This window comes from Phocoena sinus, chromosome 19 (assembly GCF_008692025.1).
Source record: "Phocoena sinus isolate mPhoSin1 chromosome 19, mPhoSin1.pri, whole genome shotgun sequence".
NCBI lineage: Eukaryota > Metazoa > Chordata > Mammalia > Artiodactyla > Phocoenidae > Phocoena > Phocoena sinus.
In genome coordinates this window covers 2693380-2720577 of record NC_045781.1, presented here as the reverse complement: position 1 = coordinate 2720577, position 27198 = coordinate 2693380, and the positions used below count along the sequence as shown (strand labels likewise).

The 27198-nt window shown below is 41.6% G+C and overlaps 1 protein-coding gene across 1 annotated transcript; it reads left to right on the top strand.

Annotated features, from left to right (window-relative positions):
• The first annotated feature begins 611 nt into the window (after positions 1-611).
• On the top strand, positions 612-26424 carry NLRP9 (NLR family pyrin domain containing 9). The gene is made up of 9 exons (XM_032613325.1): positions 612-891; positions 3445-5008; positions 8141-8302; positions 17491-17658; positions 19627-19797; positions 22182-22352; positions 24434-24604; positions 25003-25173; positions 26292-26424. The coding sequence occupies exons 1-9, from the start codon at positions 612-614 to the stop codon at positions 26422-26424; spliced, it is 2991 nt and encodes a 996-aa protein (XP_032469216.1).
• The last annotated feature ends 774 nt before the right edge of the window (positions 26425-27198 follow it).

Genomic DNA, 27198 nt, shown 5'->3' with positions numbered 1-27198 from the left:
CCATCTTTCAGGGTTTCATCAAAACTTTCATGTACCAAAGACGTATCTTTAGGCTTTTGATTTCTTTTTTTTTTAAAGTCTTCAAAAGTTAGTCAGCCTAGACCAGAAACTGTTTTCCTTCAAGGAATGTTCGGTATAACATGGGCTTTTGAGCTTTAGATAGACTGTCCCATGAGAACACAAGGTCAATAGTCAATTCTTCTCAGGAGTGCTCGCAATATACGGTAGGGACACAAGGTCAGAAATACCCTAATTTTTCCTTGCCTGGCCACACTGATAAACCTCAAAGCTTTATTATGATTTTAGGTAGTTAGAATGCTCCCTGACATTTGATTTAGTATAAACTACATTTTTAGTTGCTAGCACTGAATTCACATACATGATTTCGGAATGTTGAGAAAGGATGGGGTACCTTCCCCAAGTGAAGCTGGGAAGATAGGTTTTAAACAAGAAATGCATGATATCCATCATTTTAAGCCCCTTTACACTGCTGAGATTTAACTCCATAATGACGACATTCTTCCCCAGGTATCACTTAGTCCTTGTTTTTGAGGATCCTCCCCCCACTGCACCCCACTGGAGAAGTCCAGGCTCCACAATCCTGTGACGAGATGGCCGAATCTTTTTTTTCTGACTTTGGTTTGCTCTGGTACCTGGAGGAGCTCAAAAAGGAAGAGTTCTGGAAATTTAAGGAGCTGCTCAAGCAAGAATCTCTGAAATTCAAACTCAAGCCAATCCCATGGACCGAGCTAAAGAAGGCTTCACGAGAAAATCTGTCACAGCTGTTGAGCAAGCATTACCCAGGAAGAGTGGCATGGGATGTGACCCTGAGTCTCTTTCTACTGATCAACCGGGGAGATCTCTGGACGAAGGCTCGGGATGAGATCAGACGTAAGTGTCATGAAAGGGATGCAGCACAGGGACCCTTGGGGGAGGGTTGGTTTACTGGGAGCTTCTAATAATGAAGGTCACATTGTTATTGTGTTAGTGGCCATGCCTCCATCAGTTGAGAATATGTATAGGTCAGTAGGACGCTTGGAAATAGTAGAAGAATTGCAAGCCAACTTCGGTCATTCATGGGCCAGTGATGGACCGTGGATGAGTAGTGTCCTGAGACAAATCGTTCATCTAAGTGTCTGCTCCCCATTTTTCTGTTCCAAGCTGAGTCAATGCTATTCCAGGAGATGACCTGGGACTTAGTGTCTGCACAACCAGGACTGCTGAGATGGAATTCCATTATGGTTGTTGTCCATCCTTTTTTTAAAAATTTATGCAAACATTTTTTTATTGGAGTATAGTTGATTTGCAATGTTGTGTTAGTTTCTCCTGTACAGCAAAGTGAATCAGTAATATATACACATATCCCCTCTTTTTTAGATTCCTTCCCCATGTAGGTCACATCCTTTTGACCAGACCTGCACAAGAGACTGGGCAGAGTCCTAAGATGAGGAAATAATTACAGAGAACATATGCCCCTGGTGCTATAGGAAGAACTTTTTATGCATAATGTCTTTTCATTCTTACCACGACTCTGAGGTTTACAAGTGAAAAAGATGCAGGTCAAACGGTGTCTCCTCATGTTAGATGACTTTTCCAAAAGGGGCAGAGCTGACCCAAACCAGTTATTTTTGGCTCACTGATTGCTTGATATCCTCCTCTGGGTGGATACACCGTTTTGTCTCCCCTCAGAAAATAAGATGAGTTGAGTTGTAAATCCTGGGAAATAAAAGTGACAAAACATGAGACAAATCACCCATTAAAGTTGTTTTCTCTTTATATATGTTCTTAGTTATTTTTGAGTGTTTCACCTCAAACTGGAGTTCATGACCATAGAAGCTCTCCTGGCATTTCTATATATTTTATATTTCTGCTCTCCAGATTCTCTCTCTCATCTGTTTTCATGGCTTTATTATGATTTTTTTAAATTGAAGTATAGTTGATATATAACGTTGTGTTAGTTTCAGGTGTACAGTAAAGTGATTCAGTCATTTGTGTGTGTATATATATATATATATATATATATATATATATATACGTACATAAACATATATATTCCTTTTCGTATTCTTTTCTCTTATAGGTTATTACAAAATATTGAGTATAGTTTCCAGTACTATACAGTAGGTCCTTGCTGGGTATTTATTTTATACATAGCAGTGTGTATATGTTAACCCCAAACTCCTAATTTATCCCTCCCCCTCCCTGAAATCACCCATTTTTATAAACAAATCTTCCTCTGTCCCAGAGAGAGAAAGGCTCCCTAATTTCCAAGGCTCTTTTCCTAGTCACACATACTTAAACAAAACTAGCAATGCCCTTTGCTCAGAAGACAGGCAGAAAGGCCTCACCTACTGTTCAGTGCAGGGTATGGTCCTTGTCTACATTTGTAATTTGTTTATCTCCCCTAGTGCGTAGCCTTGAACATGGAAGGTACATAATAAGGGCAGGTTGAAAGAATGACGGTTCAAGGGTGCATTTCTGAAATTAAATTGCAATCAGCATGGTCTTAACAGAAAAAGTCTAGACTTTATGATTTCAAGTCAGACAACTGAGACAAATACCTGACCCTAATATCTGTTCATTAACCAAATTAGCCAAGTAACATAAACTCTCAACACTTTTCTGTAAAGTAGGCATAGAATGAATCTTAATGGGTTGTTGAAGAGATGGAAGATGAAGTACCAGTGACAACTTTCTCAGCCCCGATTCCTGGGTGGCCCTCGGTAAATAAATAGTAGTGATTATGAATTCTTGACTGGGGGGCTAGCACCTCTCTTCTAGTTTGAAATGTAATCCCCAAGTATTCACACTTTGTGAAGCCTGTAGCTCTGAGATGGGCTTCCAGTCTTGATCAGGTGTTTCCACGGACATGAATTCAGATAGATTTTGGTTTTAACAAAACTGAGTTCAGCAGCCTGGTCCCATGTGGGCATATGCATCAGTCTTTGCATGTGTGTCTGAGTAAATCTGTAGGGGTCATTCTGAGTCCCAAGGATGGAGTGTATTTTATTTTTTTAATAAGGACTTTGAGTTACTGTTTATTTTCATGGCCAAGCATGTGCATACATGCATATGTTTATTTTATTTTTAAAATTTATTTAAATTAATTTTTGGCTGCGTTGGGTGTTCGTTGCTGCGTGCAGGCTTTCTCTAGTTGCGGCGAGCGAGGGCTACTCTTCATTGCGGTGTGCGGGCTTCTCATTGCGGTGGCTTCTCTTGTTGTGGAGCACGGGTTCTAGGCGCGTGGGCTTCAGTAGTTGTGGCACGCGGGCTCAGTAGTTGTGGCTCATGGGCTTAGTTGCTGTGCGGCATGTGGGATCTTCCCGGACCAGGGATTGAACCCGTGTCCCCTGCAATGGCAGGTGGATTCTTAACCACTGCGCCACCAGGAAAGCCCTGGAGTGTATTTTTTAATTGTCTTCTATTCTGTCCCTGTTAACTCAGATAAGCTAAACCCATATAGAAACCACATGAAGAAAAAATTCCGAGACATATGGGAAAAGGAGACCTGCCTTGAAGTTCCTGAGGATTTCTACAAAGAAACCACAAAGAATGAATATGAACAACTGAATGCTGTCTACCTTACTGCAGACAAGCCTGGAAATCCCTCACCCACTGTGATCTTGCAAGGTCCTGAAGGAGTTGGAAAAACAACCCTTTTGAAAAAAGCGATGCTGGAATGGGCGGAGGGAAACCTGTGGAGGGACAGGTTCTCATTTGTCTTCTTCCTCAAAGGCAGTGAAATGAACAGTATTACAGACACGAGCCTAGTGGAGCTCATCTCCAGGGACTGGCCTGAGTCTTCAGAGCCCATCGTAGACATTTTTTCCCAGCCAGAGAGAATCCTGTTCATCCTGGATGGCTTGGAGGAACTGAAATTTGACCTGACGCTTGACGCTGACCTGTGCGGTGACTGGGAGAAGCAACGGCCAGTGCAGATTGTCCTGAGCAGTTTGCTGCACAGACAGATGCTCCCAGAATCCTCTCTGCTTATCGCCCTAGGCAAGATGGGTATGAAAAAAAATTATTTCTTGTTGTGTCAGACAAAATGCATATTTCTCCCGGGATTCTCTGAACGCCAAAGGAAGCTGTATTTCTCCCATTACTTCCGTGAGAAGAACAAATCCTCCAGAGCCTTCGGTTTTGTGAGAGAGAAGAGACCGCTGTTTGTCTTGTGCAAAAGTCCGTTTGTTTGCTGGTTGGTTTGTACTTGCTTGAAGTGGCAGCTGGAGAAAGGAGAAGACCTGGAGATTGCCTCCGAAAGCATCACTTGTTTGTATGTGTCCTTCTTGACAAACGTATTCAAAGCAGCAAGTGGGAACTGTCCACCTAAGCAGAACAGAACCCGACTACAAAGCCTGTGTACCTTGGCTGCGGAGGGAATGTGGACCCGCACGTTTCTGTTTTGCCCTGGGGATCTCAGGAGGAATGGGGTGTCCGAATCCGACACCTCGATGTGGGTGGACATGAGACTTCTTCAAAGGAGCGGCAACTACTTGACCTTCATCCACACGTGTATCCAAGAATTTTGTGCCGCCCTGTTCTATCTGTTCAAACGACCCAAGGACCGTCCTCACCCAGTCATTGGAAAGGTGACCCAGTTTGTCACAGCAGCCATGAGCGAAGCCTACTCCCATTGGTCCTGGATGGGGCTATTCCTGTTTGCATTTTCAACTGAAAAAATAACAAACATGCTGGAGACATCTCTTGGTTTCCCACTGTCCACAGACATAAAGCAGGAAGTAACTCAAAGCCTTGAGACTTTAAGTCAGTGTGACCCCAGTAAGATCGTGGTGAGTTTTCAGGAATTGTTCAATTGTTTGTTTGAGACCCAGGACCAAGAATTTGTAACCCAAGTGATGAATTTCTTCGAAGAAATTGACATTTATATTGGTACCATTGAAGAACTGACAGTATCTGCATTCTGTCTGAAACATTGCCAAAGTTTGCAGAAATTTCACCTGTGTATAGAAAATGTCTTTTCAGATGAATCTGGATCCATCTCCAAGTGAGTCCATCTATTAATTCTCTCCCTCTAACCTACACGCACACCATATTTATATTTAGCTTGCTCCAACCCCCAAGGGGTATTTCATAAATCATTGTACTTAAAAACATGGCTTTTGCAGTCAGAAAGACGTTGATTTGAGTTCTCCTACTGCCATTTGCTAGCCGTGTGGCCATGAACTCTGTTTCGTAAGTATTTCTGTCTGTATAATCAGGGGTAAATGTCTTCATAGGGCCAATGTCAAGTTGAAAGGTAAGCATTTTTTATTGTTGCCAGGACTATGCTTCTTTTTTCCCCTTCCCATAGCATTTTAGCATATCCTGGTGAATCCACTGGGAAGGGACGCTCGGAAGCTTATTCCTAGTTTCCTCTGGATTTTGCCCATGTGTCTTTTTCTCTTTGCTGATTTTTAGCTTGTATTCTTTCATCAGGCTCAGGCTACCAGCTCACACTTCAGCTCTCAAATACATACCCCCTTTCATGGTCTTTTTTTTTTTTAATTAAAGTATAATTCCCTGGCGGTCCAGTGGTTAAGACTCCGCGCTTCCACTGCAGGGGCATGGGTTTGATCCCTGGTTGGCGAACTAAGATCCCACATGCTGCATGGCCTGGCCAGAGACAAAAAGTATAATTAACATACAACATTATATTAGTTTCAGGTGTACTACATAATTTTCAATATTTGTATATACTGTGGAATGATCACCATAGTAAGTCTAGTTAACATCTGTCACCATACTTAGTTACAGAATTTTTTTTTCTAGTGATGAAGACTTTTATATACACCCCAATGTTCCTAGCAGCCTTGTTTATAATAGCCAAGTTATGGAAGGAACCTAAGTGTCCATCAACAGATGAATGGATAACAAGATGTGATATTTATAGATATTGTCAGATATATGGAATATTACTCAGCCATAAAAAAGAATGAAATCTTGTCATTTGTGACAACATGGATGGATCTGGAGGGTATTAAGCTTAGTGAAGTAAGTCAGAGAGAGAAAGACAAATGCTGTACCTTTTCACTTACGTGTGGAATCGATTCAAGACAAAACAAACGAGCAAACATAAGAAAACAGAAACAGTATGGATAACAGAGAACAAACAGTTCCCACAGGGGAGAGGAGGATGGAGAGGGGGAGGGACAAAATAGGTAAAAGGGACAAAGAGGTATGAAGTAGCCATTATGAAATAAAGAAGTCACACGGATGTAATCTACAATGCAGGGAAGAAGTCAATATTTCATCCTAACATAGTATAGTGTGTAACCTGTAAAAATATCAAAGCACCATGTTGTACACCTGACGTCCATATCATATTGTAAATCAACTGTAGTTCAACAAACTGAAAAACAGTCATGCAGAACAGCAAGACAGAGAGATCTGCTCTCTCAGAAGCTTTCGAATATGTAATTTGGTATTATTAACTGTGGCCTTTACATCCCTGCGACTTACTTATTTTACATCTACCTGTACAGTCATGTTTTTGGACACAGTTCCTCGTTTGCTGATGGGTCACCAAATATCAACCTTTGTCCACATAACAGTTGAGTGTTGTCACCCCAAAGAGGAGGAAACAGAGGCAGAATAATGTTGAATGCTTGCCCAGTGTCACATAACCCACAAGTGTTTCAGATGGGGCTTGATCCTCATCGCCCTGGCCTCACGGCTCACTTCTTTGACCGCCATGCGTGTTGACTCAGTGCATCTGACTGCTTCTCTCCCTGTTCAGGTTTGACTGTGACTGTCAGCTTTGAGGGCCTCTGGGAATGGTGTTCTCCTGTGTTGAATATGTCTTTTTTTTTTGGTTTTTTACCTGCATTCTTTTTTAAATTTATTTTATTTTATTTTTATTTATTTAATTTTATTTTTTTGCGGTACGCGGGCCTCCCACTGCTGTGGCCTCTCCCGTTGCGGAGCACAGGCTCCGGACGCGCAGGCTCAGCGGCCATGGCTCATGGGCCCAGCCGCTCCGCGGCATATGGGATCCTCCCGGACCGGGGCACGAATCCATGTCCCCTGCATCAGCAGGCAGACTCTCAACCACTGTGCCACCAGGGAAGCCCTGCATTCTTTAAAAAAAAAATTTTTATTTTGTATTGGAGTATAGTTGATTAACAATGGTGTGTTAGTTTCAGGTGTACAGCAAAGCGATTCAATTATACATATACATGTATCTATTCTTTTTCAAATTCTTTTCCCATTTAGGTTATTACAGAATATTGAGCAGAATTCCCTGTGCTATGCAGTAGGTTCTTATTTGTTATCTATTTTATATATAGTAGTGTGTATATGTCAGTTCCAAACTCCTACTTTATCCCCTCCCCACCTTTCCCCTTTGGTGACCATAAGTTTGTTTTATAAGCCTGTTGAGTCTGTTTCTGTTTGTTTTTTTTTCTGTTTCTGTTTTGTAATAAGTTCATTTGTATCATTTTTTAAAGATTCTGCATATAGATGATATCATACGATATTTGTCTTTCTTTGACTTACTTCACTTAGTATGATTATCTCCAGGTCCGTCCATATGGCTGCAAATGATATTATTTCATTCTTTTTTATGGCTGAGTAATATTCCATTGTATATATGGACCATATCTTTTTTTTTTTTAAATATGAACAGCTTTTTAAAAAATATTTATTTATTTATTTAGGCTGTGCCAGGTCTTAGTTGTGGCACATGGGATCTTCATTGTGGCATGTTTAGTTGCGGCATGCAGGATCTTTAGTTGCGGCCTGTGGGCTTCTTAGTTGCAGCATGTGGAGTCTTAGTTGCAGCATCAAACTCTTAGTTGTGGCATGCATGTGGGATCTAGTTCCTCGACCAGGGATCGAACCTGAGTGCCCTGCATTGGAGGTGCAGATTCTTACCCACTGGGCCACCAGGGAAGTCCCTGGACCATATCTTCTTTATCCGTTCATCTGTCAGTGGACATCTAGGTTGCTTCCACATCCTGGCTATTGTAAACATTGCTGCAATGAACACTGGGGTGTCTGTGTCCTTTTGAACCATGGTTTTCTCCAGATACATGCCCAGCAGTGGGATTGCTGGATCACATGCTAGCTCTGTTCTTAGTTTTTTAAGGAACTAGTTGAATTGAGCCACTGGAGAATCACGGTGTTTGTCTTCCTGTAGTACCATCGAGAAGCTCTCCCTCTGGCGGGATCTCTGCTCCGCATTTACTGCCAGCGAGAACTTCCAGATGTTAGATTTGGACAACTGTCAGTTCGACGAGGCCTCCCTGGCGATTCTCTGCAGGACGCTGGCTCAGCCTGTCTGTAGACTCCAGAAGTTCGTGTAAGTCGGATCTTCACCTATTCTTTAAGTCAATAGCAGGGTGTCATTCTTTCTACTCTGGCTCCTTTTGAAAACCCAAGCTACAATCCAGTGTTTCAAAAGAAAATGCTGAGTGCTTTCCTTGATTCAAGTGTTTTACTGAGTGAGACACAAACTGTGGACAAACAGGGAGACTTTAAAACTGAACGTGGTCAAGAAGCTCAGTTCCCAGTAGCTACAGCTCAGGTTACAAAGCCTGGATGAGAAAGGACATTTTTTTTGCTGCTGTGAGTGGTCCCTAGAACTATACCTTCCTTCCCATGGCATCAGCTCACTTGTGCACAGCCAGTTAGCTGGGGAGTTGCAAGTTCATGCTGACTTGGAGAAACCTTAAGTTTGTTTAAGAAGCAGAATCGGCATTTTGAGGAAATCGGTTTTTCCTTTGGGTTACAAGACTGCGTGTGTTTTGGTGTAGGGATGTGTTTGAACTGTGGCCCCCGTTTCCGTTTCTCTGTAACAAATGTTCTAACTATAGTGACGTGTACAATAAAACTTGCTTGGGGAACCTAAGAGGGAACAGTCCTGGTGGTTGGTGATGTTTGCTTGGATGACGATGGACTGAGAATAGATGTTTCCCAGGTAACGCAGGAGAAGGGTGCTGAGGACAGGTGGGAAAAGAGCCTGAAGTTCATAAAAGAGAAAAAGAAGAAGAATAGCACAGAGAATAGGTAACATGTATAGAACACTTCTTTGGCACAGAGATGGTTGCTTAATATTAATTTTCTCCTTTGTCTTTTAACCCTCATAACAATCTTGTCATCACCCTTTTACAAAACAGGTACCAGAAGCACAGAGAAGCTCACAGTCCTTCTCTGATGTCCTGGTCCAAAGCGGGTTGGAAAAGAACGAGGCAGAATGTAAAGAAGACAATTTATTAGAGGGAAGTGTCGCTACCAGAACAGCGGGCGGACTTCCCAGTAGGCTGGGAGAGTCGAGCCCAAACATGTGCTATTGATCACTTTTTAATAGCCAGGAAACAAAGGAATGGTCCGAGGTGAAAATTTCGTTTACTGATTGGTTGAGGCACATATAGCTTCCTTCTAGATGGTGGGAGTGGGGCAGGCCAGATGCCTTTCCTTATTTGGGACCGGTCCTGTTGCCTAGGTGGGCGTCACCCAGGTGGGCTCGGGAATTTCATAACCATCACAACAGGGTGGGGAGGGCGATTAAGAGTCCAGTAGGGGGTGTAACGCTGCAACTTTTTCAGACCGTGTCATGCTTTGTCCTTAAAGCACCGTTGTCCTTGGAGCCCCACATCTGATACTTTTTTTTTTTTTTTTTAGGGTAAAAAGAATGCTTTTTATTAAAGGTAGGTAGTCAGGGAAAGGAGGTGTTTCTCTAGTGGAGAGACTGCATTTATGTACAGAAATACTTTTTTTTTCTATGTAAATTTTTTAAATTTAATTTTTATATTTGAGTATAGTTGATTCACAGTGTTTTGTTAGTTTCAGGTGTACAGCAGAGTCATTCAGTTATACATATAGTCATTCTTTTTCAGATTCTTTTCCCATATAGATTATTACAGAATACTGAGTAGATTTCCCTGTGCTATATATACAGTAGGTCCTTGTTGGTTATCTATTTTATATATAGTAGTGTGTATATGTTAATCCCAAACTCCTAATTTATCCCTCCCCCCCCCCCACCTTTCCCCTTTGGTAACCATAAGTTTGTTTTTGAAATCTGTGGGTCTGTTTCTGTTTTGTAAATAAGTTCATTTTTTTTAAGATTCCACATATAATATTTGTCTTTCTCTGTCTGACTTCACTTAGTATGATATTCTCTAGGTCCATCCACGTTGCTGCAAATGACATTATTTTGTTCTTTTTTATTGCTAAGTAATATTCCATTGTATATATGTAACACATCTTCTTTATCCACTTCTCTGTCGATGAGCATTTAGGTTGCTTCCATGACCTGGCTATTGTAAATAGTGCTGCAATGAACATTGGGGTGCATGTATCTTTTTGAATTATGGTTTTCTCTGGGTATATGCCCAGTAGTTGGATTGCTGGGTCATACGGTATTTCTATTTTTAGTTTAAGGAACCTCCATACTGTTCTCCATAGTGGTTGCACCAATTTACATTCCCACCGACAGTGTAGGAGGGTTCCTTTTTCTCCACACCCTCTCCAGCATTTATTGTTTGTAGATTTTTTGATGATGGCCATTCTGACTGGTGTAAGGTGATACCTCATTGTAGGTTTTTTTAAAATAAATTTATTTATTTATGTATTTACCTTTGGCTATGTTGGGTCTTCGTTTCCGTGGGAGGGCCCTCCCCAGCTGTGGCGAGCGCGGGCCACTCTTCATTGTGGTGCGCTGGCCTCTCACCATCGCGGCCTCTCTTGTTGTGGAGCACAGGCTCCAGACGCGCAGGCTCAGCAGTTGTGGCTCACAGGCCCAGTTGTTCCACGGCATGCAGGATCCTCCCAGACCAGGGCTCGAACTCATGTCCCCTGTACTGGCAGGCAGACTCTCAAGCCACTGCTCCACCAGGGAAGCCTCCTCATTGTAATTTTGATTTGCATTTCTCTAATAATTAGTGATGTTGAGCATCTTTTCATGTGTTTCTTGGCCATCTGTATGCCTTCTTTGGAGAAATGTCTATTTAGATCTTCCGCCCATTTTTTGATTGGGTGGTTTGTTTTTTTGATATTGAGCTGTACAGCTGTTTGTATATTTTGCAGATTAATCCTTTATTGGTTGCTTCGTTTACAAATATTTTCTCCCATTCTGAGGGTTGTCTTTTTGTTTATGGTTTCCTTTGCTGGGCAAAAGCTTTCAAGTGTAATTAGATCCCATTTGTTTATTTTTGTTTTTATTTTCATTACTCTAGGAGGTGGAGAGATTTTTTAAACAATAAATTGTGCCGTGAAGTCTTTTTCATGATTTCCCATCATTAGGAAAATATTCAGAATCTGAGCTTTTCCCTTCCTTCTCTCTGGTTTATCCTTCACCTGCTTCCCCATCGTATGCTGTGGCCCACGGGACTTAACTTTCTTTCAGACCCCTGACTGAGCTCATTCCTGACTCAGAATGTTTGTTCCAGCTGCTCTTCTTTCTGGTCAGTCTTTCCCTAGACTTTCACCAAGCAAGCTCTTCCAAATGTCTTCTCTGACCACCCCTCCCCCCAGTTAAGCAGCCCGGTCCCCCCAGCCCAGCCACTCTAGAACCTCATCCTATGTTTGATTTCAGTATCAGTTATGAAATTGCCACTCTTCTGTTATAATTGCCTCCAAGCAGAAGGTAAGCTCTGGGTTCTGGGTCCTGGACTGTCATATTCGTGTCTATATACACCCAGCACCTTGGCATCTAGTTGGAACTTAAGTATTTGTCCAGTGAAGAGAATGAACAGGTAGTTTGGCGTGATTGCAGAGACTGAGGATTGCTCTTTGAAGTGAGAAGATCTTGAGTTAGTAAGTAGCTCTTTGACCTGGAGCACCCTTGAAATGACTTGCCTTTCTTTTGCTACCCACTTCCCACCTTGTACCATCTACCTCCCGTGTAGATACCATGTGGTATCAGGTTGTTACTGACAAGTGTGTGCCTCTTTTAGACACATTTGCCAATTTCTTAGCTTATTCTTGCTTCTGTGACTCATTCTTTCCAGCCGAATTCATTGTTCATCCTATGTCACTATACCAAGAGCTTTTCCAAGACTCCCTACCAGGAGCAAATTTGAGTCAAAAGTTTGAGTCAACTTGAGTCTAAAACCATCTCCCTTGTAACTGTATCCTTTAATGATGAGAATACACGTTGAATATTAAACCTTTTTCCCCTTGTTTCTTTGATTTTTTCTTAAATTCATCTTTTTTTCTGAACATCTTTATTGGAGTATAATTGCTTTACAATGTTGTGTTGGTTTCTGCTCTATAACAAAGTGCATCAGCTATATGTATACATATATCCCCATATCGCTCCCTCTTGCATCTCCCTCCCACCCTCTCTATCCTACCCCTCTAGGTGGTCACAAAGCAGCAAGCTGATCTCCCCGTGCAATGCAGTTGCTTCCCACTATCAGCTTTTTAAAAAAAATTTTTTTTGGGGGGGGGGGGCACACCATGTGGCTTGTGGGATTTTAGTTCCCCAACCAGGGATAGAACCCAGGCCCTCGTCAGTGAAAGCAGAGTCCTAACCACTGGACAGCCAGGGAATTTCCTTAAATTCAGCTTTGCAGATGCAGATTTTTTCCCAGTTTTTATCAAGGTGTAATTGACATAGAACATTGCATTCATTTTAGGGGTAATTGACATAGAATTGTATTCATTTTAGGTGTAATTGACATAGAACATTGTATTCATAGTAGGTGTAATTGACAGAACATTGTATTCATTTTAGGTGTAATTGACATAGAACAGTATTCATTTTTAGGTGTAATTGACATAGAACATTGTATTCATTTTAGGTGTAATTGACAGACATTGTATTCATTTTTAGGTGTAATTGACATATAACATTGTATTCATTTTAGGGGTACAATGCAATGATTTGATACATGTATATATTACAGTGATCACCACAAGAAGTTTATTTAGTTAACATGTATTGCCCTGCATATGTAGTTACAATTTTTTTTCTTGGGATGAGAACTTTTAAGATCTACTCTCTTAGGAACTTTCAAATATATAATACAGTGTTGTTAACAACAGTCACCATTAGACCCCCAGGACTTATTTATCTTATAACTGGAAGTTTATAACTTTTGACCACTTTCTACCATTTCATCCTCCCAACCCACAATCTCTGGCAACCACCAAATATTTATGTTTAGTGTTTTTCTAAGATCCCATATAGAAGTGAGATCATATAGTATCTTTCTCTGAATTATTTCACTCACAGATGTAGAGATTGATCATTTCCATTCTTCAGTTATAGATCATTTTATAAAAAAAATCCTCTCTTTTGGTAGTCCTTAGGTTTCTTCTTTATCCCTAATAGTCTACAAATTTCAATATTATGGATCCCTGTGGAAATTTTGTTTAACCTAATTTTACTGGCTCTCACTGGGGCCCTTTCAATCTTGGAACTGACAAATGATTAATAAAGAAAATAATTTGGGGGAAGGCTTGTGTTTAAGTTTAGGAAAACGATCAGGATTGCTTATCTCTGTTACAGTAGGGAGGTAAAACTTGAAACCATCCCTTTTAACATCAACAAGATAAACTTAAGATTTTTATAGGGTTAGGACACAGAATGTGAAGAAAAGATTAGCAAGCTTATAAAATATTTTTATATCAGTGATTATTCATTGTGTCAGGTTTTTACACTAACCATTGATTCACTTACTCCATCAAAATAAGAGCTCTTTAAATCTCAAAGAGATTGAATGTCCACTTAGCTCTCACTATAGCACTCACCATGTCCAGCAACTATTACAGGTATTTCACAGTATTAGCTCATTATATGCCTTTAATTACTTAATGAGGTGGTCAGTCTCAGTACCTCCTGGTACACACTAGAAAACCACCACCTGGGAGGATTCAGAAACATGCCCAAGGTCACACAGATAGCAAGAGGTGGAGCCAGGTGTTGAACCCATCAGCCTGGCTCCAAGGGTGCATGGTTCTTAGTTCACCAACATTATAAGTTGCTGATGGTGGAGATTCTGCTCTTCTTGCTTTTTTTTTTTTATTGGCATATAGTTGATTTACAGTGTTGCATTAGTTTCAGGTGTACAGCAAAGTGAATCAGTTATATATATACATATATCCACTTTTTTCTTAGATTCTTTTCCCATATAGGCCATTGCAGAGGATTGAGTAGAGTTTGCTGTGCTAGACGGTAGGTCCTTGTTAGTTATCTGTTTTATACACAGTAGTGTGTGTGTGTGTCAGTCCCAATCTTCCCATTTATCCCTCCCCTTCTTACCCCTCTTTTTGCTCTGTTAACTTTTTCCTTAACTCTAAGGAAAGCAAAAAAACCCCAACAAACTGCGTTACTGTCAACACTTCCATTTTAGTCTGTCTCCTTTCCAAGAGGTTGCTGATCCGCACTGATGATGTAGATGGTGACAATTATTGATTAGATGTTCACCCTTGTGATTGTTTTCCCACCGTTTGTCTGCTGACTCAACGCTTACTGCCGGCCTGGTGTTGGAGTCCACTGCAGCTGCCCGGCCTGTGAATCACCGTGTGTTCAGTGGCAAGGTGGCTCAGAGGACCTGCTGATGCCCCCGTTTCTCACAGGTGTTGCCGGCATATCAAGGGCCTTCCCTGTCTTTCCATGGTAGCACTTCTCCTTGCTCGCTGGGCCAGCCTGTCTTATCCTGACAGTACTAACCCCCTCCCTCAAATCCCTACAAGTCCCACCCTGCTGTCCTGGGCTGCATCCATCTCTGGGCAGGAAGTGCCTTGGGTATTGCTCATACGTTTAGGGCATCACTCTGCCTGGAATTCCCACAAGTCTTCCAGGCTGTTGTGTCCCTCACATCTGTCTTTTATTTCTGGCCAATGCATAATTCACATTTTAGTGCTTGAACATGGCAGAATATTTACTTTGTTATTTCTCAAAGTCGATTAGGAGGGGAGAAGTCAGGGTACACTTAAGTCATGACACCGAGAGCCACGCTGTGTGGCATGTATTTATAAATCATATATAAATTTATAAGAAGTATATATATATTATACATTTAATATATGTTATTAAAAAAATCAAAACCTGGGACTTCCCTGGCAGTCCAGGGGTTAAGACTTCTTCCAGTGCAGGGGTGCGGGTGCAGGTTCGAGCCCTGGTCAGGGAGCTAAGATCCCACATGCCTCATGGCCAAAAAACCAAGACATAAAAAAGAAGGAATACTGTAACAAATGTGGGATAGGGAGGGTGGGAGGGAGGGAGATGCAAGAGGGAAGAGATATGGGAACATAGGTTTATATATAACTGACTCACTTTGTTATAAAGCAGAAACTAACACACCATTGTAAAGCAATTATACTTCAATAAAGATGTTAAAATAATAATAATAATAAACAACCTATTAAATGGGTGAAAAAATATATAAGTAAATCAATAAAGTAAGTGCAAATAAAAGATAATGAAAAAAATGATCCACATCCAAAAAACATCTTAAAAAAAACCCTAAAAAATCAAAGCCTGGTTATGTTCCAGGAACTATAATAAATCATGATTTCTTAACCATCATGACCCTATCTACTTGTTTCATGAAGAAACTCCACCATTAAGTTAATTTGCCCAAACTTGCAAAATATCCAGGAGAAAAGCAAGTATTCTAATGTGGTTTTCTCTATCTCAGGAGCCTGAGTCTTGAATCATGACATATTGGGTTGGTTAAAAATTTCGTTTGGGTGTTCCCGTAACATCTTACAGAAAACCTGAACGAACTTTTCGGCTGACCCAATATATTGTCTCCTTTGTATTTATTTTATTTTTTATTTTAACTTTTAAAAGTTGTCTCCTTTAAAAAGAAATCTGTTTTTAAACTCAGAAATTTTATTTCAGTACGGATTTCAATAGTAGATCATATGTTCAATATAAATTCAACCCAAGTTGTTACTTTCTATTTTTAGCTACTAGTAATTCTATTTATTTATTTTTTTAAATTTGTATTGGAGTATAGTTGCTTTACAATGTTGTGTTAGTTTCTACCACACAGCAAAGTGAATCAGCTATACGTGTACATATATCCCCCCTTTTTCGGATTTCTTTCCCATTTAGCTCATCGCAGAGCACTGAGTAGAGTTCCCTGTGCTATACAGCAGGTTCTTATTAGTTATCTATTTTATACATATTAGTGTATATATGTCAGTCCCAATCTCCCAATTCATCCCACCCCCACTTCCCCCCTTGGTAACCATGTTTGTTCTCTACATCTCTGTCTCTATTTCTTCTTTGCAAATAGGTTAATCTGTACCATCTTTCTAGATTCCACATAGAAGCGATATTATACAATATTTGTTTTTTGCTCTCTGACTTCACTCTGTATGACAGTCTCTAGGTCTGTCCACATCTCTGCAACTGGCACTATTTTGTTCCTTTTCTTTTAAAAATTTTATTTATTTATTTATGGCTGCGTTGGGTCTTCGTTGTTGCGCATGGGCTGTCTCTAGTTGTGGCGAGCGGGAGCTACTCTTCTTTGCGGTGTGTGGGCTTCTCATTGTGGTGGCTTCTCTTGTTGTGGAGCACAGGCTCTAGGCAAGTGGGCTTCAGTAGTTGTGGCGCACAGGCTCAGTAGTTGTGTTGCCCTGGCTTAGTTGCTCCGCGGCATGTGGGATATTCCCGGACAAGGGCTCGAACTCGTGTCTCCTGCATTGGCAGGTGGATTCTTAACCACTGTGCCACCAGGGAAGTCCCCTATTTTGTTCCTTTTTCTTTTTTTTTTTTTTTCTGCGTTATGCGGGCCTCTCACTGTTGTGGCCTCTCCCATTGCGGAGCACAGGCTCCGGACGCGCAGGCTCAGCGGCCATGGCTCACGGGCCCAGCCGCTCCGCGGCACGTGGGATCTTCCCGGACCGGGGCACGAACCCGTGTCCCCTGCATCGGCAGGCGGACTCTCAACCACTGCCCCACCAGGGAAGCCCTTTTGTTCCTTTTTATGGCTGAGGAATATCCCATTGTATATATGTACCACATCTTCGTTATCCATTCCTCTGTTGATGGACATCTTACAGAAAACCCAAGCAAACTTTTTGGCCGACCCAATATATTGCCTCCTTTTAATTTATTTTATTTTTTATTTTAGCTTTTAAAAATTGTCTCCTTTTAAAAACAACTTCAGTTTTTAAACAGGAGTGGAGCCTTTCCTTGGGGAAGAGTCTGGCTTGGCACACAGTAATTTGAACATGTGTGTCTCTATTGGATGGGAAGCGCCGAGCCAGGCCTGGGATGCAAGGAGGTACACACATGGTATTTCTCCCCTCGTGGTGCTTAGAGGTTAATAAGGGGTAGGTTTGATTCTCTTCCCTTGTAATATCTGTGGTAGTATTCAGAAGTGGAAGGACTTCGCAGAAACAGGCGCCATCTCATCTGGCGTCTGAAGATCCCGGAGAGAATTTATGGGCAGCAGTAACCAGATATCCAAAAACAAATTTTGGGAGCCTAAGCATGGGAAGTAGGAAGAACTGTGCAACAGGTATTTTGCTCTGTGCTTGGACTTCATTGCATGAGTTACCGTATTTCCTCATCTTTTGCAGGTATAACTTTGCTTCGAACCTTGCAAATAGCCTATACTTCTTTAAGGCCATTCTTCATAACCCTCATTTGAAATACCTGAACCTCTATGGCACTGGCCTCTCCTATATGGACGTCAGGCAGCTGTGTGAGACGCTGAAACACCCAGTGTGTAACATAGAAGCACTGCTGTAAGTCTCGGGGTTGTCCATGATATATTTTTTTTCCAGTGTGAACTTTGCAGTTCGAATATGCCCATTTTCTTTCGTGTCTTTGTCTCTTACTTATTTCACCACTTCCATCTCAATATCGGTAGACCTCCTAGTAAGATGAGGATGGATGGATTCTAAAGGGCAAGGCTTCCTCTCAGGTCTGTCCCGTCTTTCCTTTCTCTGGTACTCACTTGAATTACTTCTCATGGACACCTTATCTGATTCTCCTTGGCTCTGCTCTCAACTGACCATACCAAAACCATAACTGCAATTTCTTTTTCCTGAAGATAGTCAGAGAAACTTAAAATGAGAAGGCTTATGGATGGTCACAAGTGTGATCTTGTAATCTGCCAGATGATAACGTTGAGGCTGGAGGGAAAGTGATTTGCCCAAAGTCATTTCTTCATCTTGAAAATGATCTGGGATGCCCTTAGCATCACTGGGTGATTTCTTAAACAGGCTCAATCCGTTTTTCAGCAGGAAGAACAAAAGGGAGTAATAGAAGTAGCAATAAACAAAAACAACTCATTAAACCTACCGAGAGAATACACTCTTCTCTCCACCAGTAATACAATAGATGATCACATACACTTGGTTAATTTCACCTGTCAAGATTCATCAGGAGAGACAGGGTCCATGAAGAAGAGTGGTTTGAACATACAGGCTTGCTGTTGACCCTATCTATCATTCTAGCTGTTTCCGTATCGTGACAATTCTTTTCTTCTACACTAGCTCTCTCTACTCAGGGGGAGCTTACAGAATTCCTTAGTATTGGCCCTGTTTCACATTATGCCATTGGCATGGAGCGTTTCATTTTATTATGGTAGCATAAGACTTGGGTAGCAGATCTAGGAAACCAGGAGTCAGTTGTACACAGCTTATAGGTAGAATCGTTGCTTCTTTGGGGCAGACCGACTGTGCTCTTGCCTTCAGTTTGGTATTTTGGGAGTGGGAAGTCCTCAAAATCAGGTTCTCTCCAGCCCAATAATTCTCAACAGAGGATAGTTTCATCCTCTGTTAGGAGGTGTCCATACCTAGAGACTTTTTTTTTTTTTCATAGCAAGGAAGATTTCATTTAAGATGATCGCGGGACTTCCCTGGTGGTCCAGTAGTTGAGACTTCACCTTCCAATGCGGGGGGTGTGGGTTCGATCCCTAGTCGGGGAACTAAGATCCCACATGCCTTGCTCCAAAAAGCCAAAAAAAAACCATAAAAAATAGGGGCAATATTGTAACAGATTCAATAAAGACTTTAAAGATGGTCCACATCAAAAAAGATTTTTTTAATTAAAAAAAAGATTTTGCAGTAGGAAGGAGTTCAGACTATGGCAATAGGAAAGAAAGTTGAACTCACTCTGCTCAAACAGAAGAGGGGTGAGCTAATGGAAAAAGCACTTTAGGGAGGAGGTTGTTCTAAATGATTAGGTCACTAGTGTTTGTTAATTGTGGAGACAGTTTTGATGGTCATGATTACATGGGAAGGATGCTCTAGACATCTGCTGGGTAGAGGTCAGGGATGCTGTTCAACATCCTACAACACACAGGAAGCCCCCACAGTAAGGAATGATCTAGCCCACCGTGTCAACAGTGCTGAGGTTGAGAAACCTGCTCTAGCCCGTGAGATGTTCTTTTAAGCTGCATTAAGGCTCAGACCAGGGTTTCTCAACCTTATAACTACTGATGGTAAATAATCAGATAATCAGACTTATTGAGGTCCAGATCATTCTTTGCTGTGGACGGCTGTCCACAACAGTGTTGAGAAGCACGGGCTCAGACGTTTTCCTAACTTACTGCTTTCCTAAAGCAATAAGGGATTCGTGAGGAAAGTCATATAATTACATCCGTGCTTTTACAAAGTCTGGAACTGGCAGGTGCGGGATTAGGAGCCAGGATGTGGTCCAGGGTCGGTTGTGCATACACCATTCCACCACATGTGTCTCTCGTGTAGGTTGGGAAAATGTGACATCACGGACGAAGCCTGCGAAGACATCGCCTCTGTTCTCGTCCATAACAAGAAGCTGAAGCTTCTCTCCTTGATAGATAATCCCCTGAAGGACGAAGGAGTGAGGGTGTTGTGTGACGCCCTGAAGGATCCAGCCTGTGCCCTGGAGGCACTGCTGTGAGTCAGCGTGGGGGAGGGGAGGCCTGGGGGAGGGGGCAGACGGCAGAGCATGCCCATGGGCCCTGAACGGTCCAGCAAAATGGAGCAGATGCAAATATTTGCCCCACAGAGGAGCCATGAGGTTGAATTCAAGAGATGTGAGACTAGCCCTTAGATGCCTGGCATCTGATTTGGAGCCCAATAAATCTTGGTTATCATGAAGAAGGATGATGTCTCTGTAGGTGTACTGGGGGCTGGGGAGAGGGACAGTGTAAATAATGAAGAAAAAGGAATTCATTTGATTACTCGCCGGTGTGGGGTTGCATAGGTTCTAGGTTATCGCTGGGAACAATGTCTCCACTTCTTTCTTGTTGCTAAGATATAAAACAAACTGCTTCCTTGTTAGGGGCAAGAGAAAGGGTTTTCTATTTACCCAGTGAGGCCACGGGAGAAACTCAGTGCTAAATTAAAAAATGCCTTAAAAAAAAAAAAAAAAAAAAAAAAAAAAAAAAATGCCTTAAAGTAGGGTACAGGTGCAAAAACACCCAAGTCTATGGAAGCGAATAAGTCGTCTAGAAACAGAACTTTTCTTTGTGTGTGTGTGCATGCACAGGTGTGTTTGTGTACACAGACCTGTGTATTACATACCCACCCAAGGTGGTACTTACCGTAGAAGGTGAGAATATTATTACTCAGATGACTTTTTAGACTGTCAGAGAAAATCCAAACTAAAGTAAGGTCCAGGAACATTAAACATTAAAACCAAACTATTAAAAAAAATAAGGAACAGACTCTGCACTATAAAGATTAGACCAAAAAATCTTTAGAGGTACAAAAGAAATGACATATTGGAAGATGAAAGGATTTGGCTATTAAATCCTGTGGGATATTATACAATAAGTAGAATTAAAGTGTATTCAATAACTGGTCACTTAACCAGGCTGTGTTTATCTAAGAGTCCTTCAAAATACATCATTTAACGTTTTTTTTTTGTTTTTAAACTTGAATCTTTATTCCTTAAAAATGAAAGACTACTAAAGACGCAAGAAAGTCACTAGTAATTTTAAAAGAAAAAAACGTTCAACCTATTTTTTAAACTTTATTTTGAACTAGTTTCAAAATAAAAACTAGACTTGCAGAAAAGTTGGAAAAATAGCACAAAAATTCTCTTATAGCCCTTACCCCAATCCCCTAATGTTCAACCTATTTTTAGTAGTTAATTTTTTAATATTTAAATGTTTAATACCCTTTTAAACAAAAGCACAAATTTAAAAAATATATTCCACTTGGCCAGAATTCTGCAAAATGGGCAAATTTATAGTCTGATCGAAAGCACTAAGTTTTTTTTTGCAAAGTAGGTTGGCTAATAAATCAAGAAACAAATGAAAAGTCTATTTAATAATAAACCTCAGAACTTCCAAAAATTTTTGATGCAAGATATTAATTCTGTATAACTTAAAATGGCAGAAAGTATAAAAATACAAATGCAGAGATTCAGGGAATGTATAATTGTAGGGTCATGGACCCATCAGAGATTATATTATGCAACCATTAAAGTCTTAATTTTTTTAAATGTTAGAGAAAGCATATTTCATCAAAAAAAGTATGAATCAGTTGCTTATTGTCTGATTTCAAAAATTCAAAAACTGAAAGGGAAAACCCACCATGAGTGAGTAGTGTTTGCTAATCAAAGACTTGAGTATTCTTCCTGCCAAAGGTCTGACATTCTGAGATGCCCCTGAAGGGGCCAGGGAGGTAACAGGAGTTGGCGGGTGGATGGGGGAGCTGGGGGAGTGAGGTGAACTGGACCATGCCTGCCCCACCCAAGGTGGGTTCCTGATCCTTTCCACCTGTTATTTGCCATGTAACCATCTGCTGTGGAGTCCCAGGTATCTGGCTTGTATGTGATAGTTAGAAGTGTAGAATTCCGCATGAAATGTCAGCTAAACCAACTACATTCAGAGGTCACATTCAGTCTTGATCTACCCGGTTGCAACTTGTATCATATGCTTCCCTCTATTTTCTAAATTCCCAATAGTGAGTAGACAAGAACTCATAACCACAAATTTTTTTCAATAACATTTTAAAAGAAGAATGTGAAATAGGACGTTGTCCAGCTCTTATAAATAATAAGCACACTGTGTCACAGTGAAGGGATGATTTTGTCCAAGTTCATCCAGCTGGTGGTGATCTGACTTGGAACTGGGATCCGAGATTCCGTTCCCCAGTTTGGGACCCTGTAGTCCACATCCTTCTGTATTTCCACACCTGCTGCACATTTTAATCCTCCTGTTTTTCTAAGTGACCACGAAGTACAAGAAAGTTTTTACATGGAGTTTCATGAAAATATTACCCTATAGAGCTTAAGTAGGTTGACGGATGAAGTATGTGTGTCTTTGCAGGTTGACGTACTGTTGCCTCACCTCTGTAGCCTGCGACTACATCTCCCAAGTCCTTCTGTGCAACAAATCCCTGTCTTTTCTCGATCTGGGGTTAAATTTCCTGGAAGATGATGGAGTGATAACGCTATGTGAATCACTGAAGCACCCGAACTGCAACCTAGAGGAGTTGTGGTAGGTCTGGCTGTGATTTGCTTGAATGTCAGCGTTTCCTTTTTGGCTGTTGGCATCCTGGGAAAGAAACAGGAAGGGGGGAAAAGCATGGAGTCTGCTGAAGAAAAAAAAAAAAAACTAGGCTACATGTTTACCCTGCGTGATATTTCTGGGGCTCGCTGATGGGTGTGTGTCTTGACTATAGGGCTTGTCAGGACTCGGTAGGGTCTGCCACTCTGGAGTTGGGTCTCTGTCCTTGGAAAGACCGGAAATGGAGTCCCAAGTGTCCTAAACTAGCTGTGTGAACTTGTGAGGGTGCCTCACCTCTCCCCAAGTGTAACATGAGGATAATTATATTTCCCACCTCAAGAGATGGAGGTGGGGTGGTGGGATGAACTGGGAGATCGGGATTGACATATATACACTACTATGTATAAAATAGATAACTGATGAGCACCTGCTGTATAGCACAGGGAACTCCACTTCTCTGTACAGTAAAAACTAACGCTGTAAAACAACTATACCTCAATTAAAAAAAAAAGATGGAGGCGACCACTGGGAATAATGCACATAAAGTACTATTATCACTGGCTGGCCCATCGAAGCACACAGTGAACAGGCACAGCATGAGGATCAGTCGTTCCTTTCACCGGGCAGATAAGGTAAATCGGTAAATGAAACCCTTTGTCATCCCTGTTCCCACGGAGTGGCAGGCACACGCATAGATACACGTGCGCGCACACACCTGTGAGTGTGAAGTTGCCAGTATGTGTGCATATCTGCATCTATCATGGTTTCTCAGCACTACTGACTATTTTAAATTAATTTTTATTGGAGTAGAGTTGATTTACAATGCTGTGCTAGTTTCTCCTGTACAGCAAAGGGAATCAGTGACACATATACATATATCCACTCTTTTTTATGTTCTGTTCCCACAGAGGTCATTGCAGAGTATTGAGTAGAGGTCCTATGCTAGACAGTAGGTCCTTATTAGTTATCTATTTTATATATAGTAGTGTGTATATGTCAATCCCAATCTCCCAATTTATCCCTCACCCCCCTTTTCCCCCTGGTAACCATAAATTAGTTTTCTACAACTGTAACCCTATTTCTGTTTTGTAGGTAAGTTCATTTATACCCTTTTTTAAGATTCCGCATATAAGCGATATCATATGCTATTTGTCTTTCTCTGTCTGACTTACTTCACTCAGTATCTAGGTCCATCCATGTTGCTGCAATGAACATAGGGTTGCACGCATCTTTTTGAGCTATGGTTTTCGCCACATATAAGCCCAGGAGTGAGATTGCTGGGTCATACGGAAGCTCTACGTCATGAGCTTGGGGGCAGGAGATACATAGGAGATATAATATGAAATACTCAGTGAAGTCCTCAGCGTGGTGACATTTGTACAGAGACTTGGAGGGAGTAAGGGGGCAGCCCTGCTGGTATTTGGACCAAGAGTATGACAGGCAGCGAGAGCAGAGGCCCCGGCGGGGAGAGACCAGGCAGCACAGAGAACTGCAGGGAGCCCGGGCAGAGTGAAGAAAGTGGAGAAGCGGAGTCGTTGTTTCATCTCTACCATCATCATCATCTTAGGAGTACTTGAGTGTTTCTACCTTTACAGGAATAAGTGAACATAAGTGAAGCCATTCCAGATTAGACCTCATGGTCGTATATATTTGTGTATATGGACCTCATGATTGTATATATTTGTGTATATGGACCTCATGATCGTATATATTTGTGTATATGGACCTCATGATCGTATATATTTGTGTGTATATGGACCTCATGATCGTATATATTTGTGTGTATATGGACCTCATGATCGTATATATTTGTGTATATGGACCTCATGATCGTATATATTTGTGTATATGGACCTCATGATCGTATATATTTGTGTGTATATGGACCTCATGATCGTATATATTTGTGTGTATATGGACCTCGTGATCGTATATATTTGTGTATATGGACCTCATGATCGTATATATTTGTGTATATGGACCTCATGATCGTATATATTTGTGTATATGGACCTCGTGATTGTATATATTTGTGTGTATAGGAGAATTTTGTGTATTTTTTTTTTCTCCAGGTTGATGGGCTGTTGCTTCACTTCTGTTTGCTGTGTGGACCTCGCTGCTGTTCTTATTCACAGTGAGAAACTAAAAACCCTGAAACTAGGGAACAATAAGATATATGATGCTGGTGTCAAACAGTTATGTGAAGCTTTGAAGCATCCTAAGTGTAAATTAGAGACTCTTGGGTGAGTGTCCACTGATGTTGGGAAAGCTTACCTACTTCAAGAAGAGGAAAAGCTAGAGGATTAAAGGGATGAAGGGGAAGCATGTTTGAAAACAAGTGTGTCTGGAACAATCTGATAAGTAAAATGCCGGCCGTGAAACCAGGGTTTGCTCACGCCTGGCGCGGCTGATATCTGGGACTGGGTGGTTCTTTGCTGTGTGGGGAAGCGGGCTGTTCTGTGCATTGTGGGATGTTTAGCTGCATCTCTCCACCCATGAGATGCTAGTAGCACTCCTCGTGTGTGTCAGATGTCTCCAGACACTGCCGCATGTGCCCCAGTGGAGGAGGACGCGTCTAGATTGTAAAGTCTCCTCTCTGAGGCGTGGCATCCGCATTTCGAGGTGGTGTTTCCCCATGCAGGTTGGAGATGTGTGAGCTCACCTCTGCCTGTTGTGAGGACCTGGCCTTGGCTTTCACTCTCTGCAAATCACTGAGGTGCATGAACTTGGAATGGATTAGCATGGACCGTGATGGGGCGGTGGTGCTGCGTGAAGCCTTGATCAGTCTGGAATGTGGCCTGCAGACGCTTGGGTGAGTGGACACTGTTTCCCCTGGTGGTGAGTGACCTCAGAGGGAGGGTTAGACTGCCATGGGTTTGCCCCACATGGGCATGGTTCACATTTGGGCTGGAGATTTCTTTGCTCTGGGGAGCTGTCCTGTGCATCACAGGAGGTTGTGTAGCATCTCTGGTCGCTGCCCACATGTTCCATTCCCCGGGACACCTCCCTCCAGTCATGATGATCAAAAATGGAAACTTCAGGGACTTCCCTGGTGGTCTGGTGGTTAGGACTCTGCGTTTTCGCCGCTGTGGCCCTGGTTCAATCCCTGGTTGGGGAACCGAGATCCTGCAAGCCATGTGGCCAATAAAAACAAAACAAAACAAAACAAAACCTCAAAACTGCTGAGAGACAAGATTTTAATCGTTCAATCAAAAGAGAGAGATTGTGCAATATGATAGAGGTGTTAGTTACCGGTGTTGTTAACGCTGTGGTGGTAATCATTTTGCAATATGTAAACATATCAAACCAATGCATTGCATACCTTAACCTAACACAATGTTGTATGTCAATTATATCTCAATGAAATTTTAATTAACTAACTTTTAAAAAGAATGCCTATCACATCTATTCCCTGAAAAATTTTTAAAGGCTCCTGGCATTGTCAAATGTCCCCCCGAGAGGCAAAATCACCCCCAGGCAAGAATGACTGCTTTCCTGTAAACAGCATCTCCTACTTACCTTGCCCGCAAAGACGTAACCCCAACTCAGAGCTGGAAGGGGTTCCATAAAGGACTGAGCGGAGTCTTGACCCAGAAGTACATTTCCTCAAGAGTAGCAGTTAATATTGTTTGGAACATTATGTTTGCATTTAGAGTGTGTGTAGTTGATGTCTATAGAATGAATATGTGAATGCCTTCCGTTTGCCCCGACCCCGATGACCTACAGAGGATAAACAGAATGGTTCACATCCCTCCTCCTCACTTCCCTAGTCTCTAGGAAAGTTTCGTGCATTCTTTGCACAGTCAGTACAACTCTCCCAGCCGTTTCTAGGAAAGAGTGGAGAGGAAGTAGCCACTGGGGTGTAGAGAGGCCAACCATCATGGGTCAAGTCAAGAAAACTCTTTTTTTTTTTTTTTTGTATTTTCCCAGCCTGAATAAATCTTCCTATGATGAGGAAATCCAGATGCTGCTGACAGAGGTAGAAGAGACGAACCCCCAGCTGACCATTTCACACAGTCTCTGGATTGATTACGAGCACAGGCTCAGGGGTGTGCTTGGCTGACCTGGAAGGTCCTGAAGCAATCTTCTCACAAAGGCTTCCCCTGGGTCGCAATGGGCGTTTCTCCTCCTGACACACCCTCTGCTGTAAATTGTTCGCCAGGGCAGTGGGGACTGTAATTTCAGAGCTCTTCCTTCACAGTATTCTAGCAATACGATTGTGGGATGTGCTGTCTGTGCCTAAGTCCTCTAATGCCCCATCTTTAAAGTTCCCATCCTGCCTCACAATGTTTAGAAGAACAAATACATTAAATGGGTAAACACCTGGGAAAGCATGACTTTATTTTCTTACCGGATGTCTTGGGATGTAGGAACTTGGATTTGAAGGAACCACAGTCCTCTGACACTTCTGACAGAACTGCTGCTAGAATGTATCTATAGATTTTAGAATCTATTCACTACCTCTAACATCCCAACAGGACCTGTCATTTTTAGTTTGTTCAAATTTACTTTTCATCCGTTTTTCTGGTTTAGTAAAAAGGTATATTTCCAGATCGCTACTTATCCTTTAGCATATGCTACTCCATTTTTTTAAAAATTCGGTATTCTTCAAATGTATCTACACAGTTTAATTCAATGTTTTCTTTTTCAAATACACATTAATACCTCACTGTCATCATCAAACATTGCCTCATTCTCTGTTGCCTCTACAATAAATTATTAATGCCTTACTGGCCCTATATAGAGTTTTATTTTTGTTGAGTATAATACATTTTAAAGATTTATTTTATTGAAGTGTAGTTGATTTACAATGTTGTGTTAATTTCTGCTGTCCAGC